Raw genomic sequence first — 5,168 nt, 5'->3', positions numbered from 1 at the left:
TCTTCATATGAAACTTTATTCTTAATTTATATGGGCGTCGAAATTAGGAGCTAACACATATGCAACCCCTGAGCGAAAGTTTAAGATCAATAAGTACACCTCTTTTGTAGATATGCAATACGAAGTTTACAATCTCCTACCTTACTAAGATAATCGGAAAATTGTGAAGCTCGAATACCATTCAACGACAATTAACAACGAAAGCAAGATTGAGTTCAACAACTATGAGCTCAAGACAGATGCAGATGTAAGGGCTATGTAGAATATTTATTTCTGTTTTGAAACAAAAGTCATGATCGAATTGTAAGCGACAATTTCAAGATCCGTCGAAGATATTATGAAGATGTTGAAGTGTCCACCTAAATATTGAAATGTAATGCTTGATTTTATGTTACATCACCTAAGTAGTGCTGATTTTATGTTATGAATGATATCTTTATTTTGTCAAAATACGACTTTCTAATTTTCTGCTTCTGTTTCACAATGTTACTGAAATTCATCTATCGACAAAAACCGGAGATACATCTACAAGTCTAAAAAAGACACACTCCTAAGACGTCACTCAGAATTAACATAAATTATGGGTGCATGAGATGCATCTGAAAATGCATTTCTGTAACATTCTGCTTCTGTTTCACAATGTTACGGAAATGCATCTATCGACAGATACCAAAGATACATCTCCGGGTCAAAAAAAGACACTTCTAAAACATCACTCAGAATTAACATAGATTATGTGTGCTTGAGATGCGTCTGAAAATACATCTCCTAAATCCGTGAGTATTTTAGTATTTTCACGTGATGCCCTAGTAATATATAGATTTCATTCAAAAATCAAATATTGTTGATATCAAATGTTTGGTAAAAATGTTTGTAGAGCATCAAATACAAGTGATAACCCATGATGAATGATGACACACATTCAGACGTGTTATATGAAAATGGATTTTCAATGTGTTTTTTATTTTTTTTTGGAAGTGGATGGATATCAAATCTCCATGATAAATACAATGCAATAGATGCAACTTATCACAACTCTAACTTTTGCTTTTAGAGCGACTTTGCACGTCTCTTAACTTATCATTGTATTATTCAAATAAGAACTCTTTTTTCCTTCTCATTCCATAGCAGTCTTCTATTCTGAGATGTCTATATTATATATACTATTGGAAGTGCGTAAAAGAACTTCTCAGAATAATTTTTGGTGATCACTGAGTCCTGAATCTGTCAGAAACATGAAACGTACTGTTGATCATGAAGTTTGGCACTTGCTATGCAAAAGCAATGTTGAAAGCCTGAGAAGTCACATAGATTGGGACCATAGGAAAACCATAAGATAACATGACATGATAAAAAACTTAACTGAAGATTCACGCAGAATACTTGATAAACTGGTATACATTTTACATGAAAAAATTCCCAAATTGAAGGGTTAACAATCAGAAAAAAACTGAAAGTTCAAACTAAAAAAATCTTGTAAATGTAAACGGGGCGACTGCATCAGCCAGTTTTAGTAATTAAATAAAAGTTCATCAAAATACATTATTAATCGCAGCACCTATTAGAAACAAGCATTGAAACCAAACCTGCACCTAACAAGAACTGGTTTATCAAAACGCAAAGATATCATCGGCATGTTATAGAGTTGTTGCAAAACCTGTCAAAACATCAAGTTAATGTCAGGTTCTTGTGCATTAAAGAAAATTTCTTAGGTAACAATTATTTGGCAGCACTAATTTTGATCATTAGGTTCAGCAATCAACAGTACTGTCAAATGGGTAGGAATACCAACCCCAGGGGTGGTTTAAAATTAATACACCCACCACAAACATGACAAAGCAATGTGGTATATATGCTAATGACTAGAGATGCACAACAATAAACGCATCCACGTCTTTTTTTTTACATTATAATGGAGGACTTCAAAATGCTAGAATCCTATCAAGTTATTATGTGAAAAAACTTAGATGAGAATACGCATAGCTATGAAAAAAAATAAAAACTCAAACAGAAACAAGTAGACAACATATTGACCTAAGTTACTTTATCAATAAAACCTATTTACATCAAATCAAACTTTGTTGGGTACCAACAATCACAACAGGCGATTAACATAGAAATGACGGGAAAATCACTAGATATGAGATGGCAATTCCTACTACTCCTAGGGAGAATTCACACTTAGGGAAGGCAATTTGACCCATCCCCAATGGACACCCACAAAAATACCCAAAACGGGTAGGATAAAAACCTGCAAAAAAGGGTACGGGCATGGGCATGGACTCGGGTAATTACACACGGAATAAGCGGGTACGGGTGCGGGTATGGGCATCTTGGTACCCACCCCGCCCCATATCCGCACAATATATATTTATGTATTTTCATTTATATTTACATATTTTAATTTATATTATTATATAAAAATGTATGTCTATCAATTTTAAAAAGTATATCAATGTTAAACCATTACGTTTTTAATATAAGTGTTTGTTTATTTCAATAATAAATTGTTTGAAAACTTTTTAATGTTTTTAAAAACATAAAATTATATGATATTTAATAATTGATATATTTATTTTTAATAGGAATGCGGGTAACGGCTACGGGTATGGGTACTTACATACCCATAGGACACGGGTACGGGTGTTAATTTTGGAGCCCAAGCGGGTATGGACTCGGGTACGGGGATTTTTTTAAATTGCGGATATGAGGATGGATACTATAGTACCCTGCCCAAACCCTGTCCATTGTCATCCCTATTCACACTCTACTCAACTAAAACCAATGACATAATACCCCTCTCTCCTCACTACTCTCCCATAAAACAGAAATTTCACTCTCCCGTAACCTCCTCTCCTTTCTTTGCCAGATCCAGATCAGCATTCTCTCACTTTCTTACATTTCCTAACGTACACCCTCCACAACTTAGGCCGTCTGTGCTCCTGACCACTTAAGTCAGTGTCTTTCTCTTGCTCCGCTCTATCAAACTCCAGCTCAGGCGAATGTTGCATAGCTAGCCAACAGTCCTAGTGAAATCCTTTTCTTAATCGTTTTATTAACCATTTGTTTCAGAAAATAAGGAGATATGTGCAATCTACACTACAGTGTTGTTGCCAACTTGGCAGCCCTTTTCCATTTGGCCTAGATGTAAAATAAGGAACTTACTTAGTGGTGCATAAGCCTCTCCTCTGCCAAGTCCTAATTTCGTTATTAGAATTGAGAGTACAGTAGAGGTAGTGTCCCATGAGTTTTACTTTTACCCCTTCGTCCAAACCCATTTTCACTTCAGATCGTAAAGTTTATGGATAGTGTGGGATTGAAGACTAAAATAATAAAATCTGGAATTGGAGAGCTTCCCTTAGTTTTGGACCTTGTTCATTAGACCTACTTACATCCTTCTCTCACCCACCCAACCAGTCATCTAGCCTCCCTTTGCCTCAACCATCTGCCCTAACTTACGACACTACAAAACACATGGTAGGGAACTGTTATATGCCTTCACATAAAGTGCATTCTCTCTTATCTTTGGGTTCTTTGTAAACTGTATTATTCCCTTTTGCTGCATTATTCTATCAAGAAGCATTGCAAAATATAAAATAGATATTGCGATATCAATTATCAATAACTGTTGCTCAAATTTGAATTTTACTCATTATTACATGTTATAATTGATTACATTATCATATTCCAATTTAAAAACATTTTTTTATATAGCAGGATCTTAAACTCATGTTATAATTACACACTTCATGATCTTTCAACTCCCTTTTGATCATAAATAGTATCTCAATTTTGAAACCTTGGTTAGCATAATTTTCAAAAGTGCTTACAGAAGCAATTATAAGAAACAAAACAATCTCTTCCTGTTTTCACAAATGCACAAAAAGAACCCAGACCCTCAGTCAAACACCACTATTGTACCAAAGAGTTGATATGGATCTTTCCCCCAGATCAGCACAGGCAATGTAGTACTACTACCCATAGCTTCGCCTTTTTCATTTTGCAAGTTAGATTCTCTCAGTTCTCATCTGTTTTTCCTCTCGTCATTAAAACCTATGCATTACTAACTTTGATTGAGCGAGTATTTTGTTCATGTTATGGACACATCAAGAAGACGGTGTATCAAATGTTCATTGGTCCTCCCCCATACATGAAGTATCCTTAAACCGTACACTGTTAAGGAAGTAAAAGTGGAAAGTAAAAACTTGCCTGACTACGTAATTGAAACATTGTTTTTAGGTCACATCCGCTGTAATTGAATCAAATGGACACTTAAGATTAGTAATTAGGAACCAAATTACCAACTACATTTGCCAATGAAACCGGGTGAATAGTGTTGAAATGGTTACAAAAGTTGAGAACACTATAACAAGTTAATCCTATTCACTAACAATCAGAGTTATTACAGTCATATTAGAGCAAAAATGATACAAAACTTAGAGTGAAGAAGGGATAAAGAGAATAATACCTTCTGAAAGACAACCCCAGTTGTTATTATGCAAAGACAAGAGTGAGGTGAACAATGCAGAAGCAGTAGCACTATGCAATGGCGTCAGTGAGACTTGCGCACCAGCCAATTGCACCGGGAGCCTAAAAAGCAACCATGATAATTTGTTATTCAATTAAGACGCATTTATGAAAATTGAAATGCATAAATCTAATTTCAGTGTCATGAAATTTACCAGGAGCTGGAGAATGAGCGTTTGTGTGGGGAAGCATGGAAAGAAGAAGCAGAGGCGTTGAATTTATTGGCGTTTGAAGAAGATGAAGGTAAAGGAGATCGACGAGAAATTAGGGTTTTGGCAGAAGATGAAGCTATTTGGAGAGACTTCCTACAACAGTTGGACGCCATTTCGTGTTTTCAGTCAGAGTGGTAGGAAGGGAAGACACATCGAAGAAGGGGATTTGTAATATGGGCTGATCTAATCAAACTCAATATGAGCATTTTTTTTGGTAAAACACAAATGGGCCCTGTAATGTTTTTTTTAGGGGAATTTTTGTGGGGATTTCTTAACGTATCCTATATGTTTTTTTATGCACCACACGAAATTTTTAAGTCTCTAGTTTTTGAAGATGCATCTTCGGACACATCCAAGGATTAGTTAACGTTAAAATATTCCAGAGATACATCTCCGAAATATTTTGGAAGTTAAATCGCGTCAAACCCT

At 35.4% G+C, this 5,168-nt stretch overlaps 1 protein-coding gene across 2 annotated transcripts; it reads right to left on the bottom strand.

Moving 5' to 3' along the window:
- Positions 1-1,358: 1,358 nt before the first annotated feature.
- On the bottom strand, positions 1,359-4,922 carry LOC127119325 (protein NUCLEAR FUSION DEFECTIVE 6, mitochondrial). 2 transcript variants are annotated; one of them, XM_051049540.1, is made up of 4 exons: positions 4,683-4,922; positions 4,469-4,590; positions 4,210-4,249; positions 1,359-1,657 (listed from the first exon to the last, which is right to left on the bottom strand). In XM_051049540.1, exons 1-3 carry the CDS (start codon positions 4,850-4,852, stop codon positions 4,236-4,238), a joined length of 306 nt encoding a protein of 101 aa, XP_050905497.1. In that variant the 5' UTR covers positions 4,853-4,922; the 3' UTR covers positions 1,359-1,657; positions 4,210-4,235. The 2 variants fall into 2 exon arrangements, with proteins under 2 accessions (XP_050905497.1, XP_050905496.1); XM_051049539.1 differs by lacking the exon at positions 4,210-4,249 and having other exon boundaries at positions 4,683-4,920.
- Between the last annotated feature and the right edge of the window lie 246 nt (positions 4,923-5,168).

This window comes from Lathyrus oleraceus, chromosome 2 (genome assembly GCF_024323335.1).
Source record: "Lathyrus oleraceus cultivar Zhongwan6 chromosome 2, CAAS_Psat_ZW6_1.0, whole genome shotgun sequence".
NCBI classification, from domain to species: domain Eukaryota; kingdom Viridiplantae; phylum Streptophyta; class Magnoliopsida; order Fabales; family Fabaceae; genus Lathyrus; species Lathyrus oleraceus.
The sequence above is the reverse complement of the archived record's forward strand: the minus strand, read 5'-3'. Positions and strand labels throughout refer to the sequence as shown.

Coding starts and splice junctions, on each gene's coding strand:
- LOC127119325 (XM_051049539.1), bottom strand. CDS start 4,852: ATGGCGTCCAACTGTTGTAGGAAGTCTCTCCAAATAGCTTCATCTTCT. Junction 4,591..4,682: donor CGCTCATTCTCCAGCTCCTG/GTAAATTTCATG, acceptor GTTGCTTTTTAG/GCTCCCGGTGCAATTGGCTG. Junction 1,658..4,468: donor CTGGGGTTGTCTTTCAGAAG/GTATTATTCTCT, acceptor ATGTTTTGACAG/GTTTTGCAACAACTCTATAA.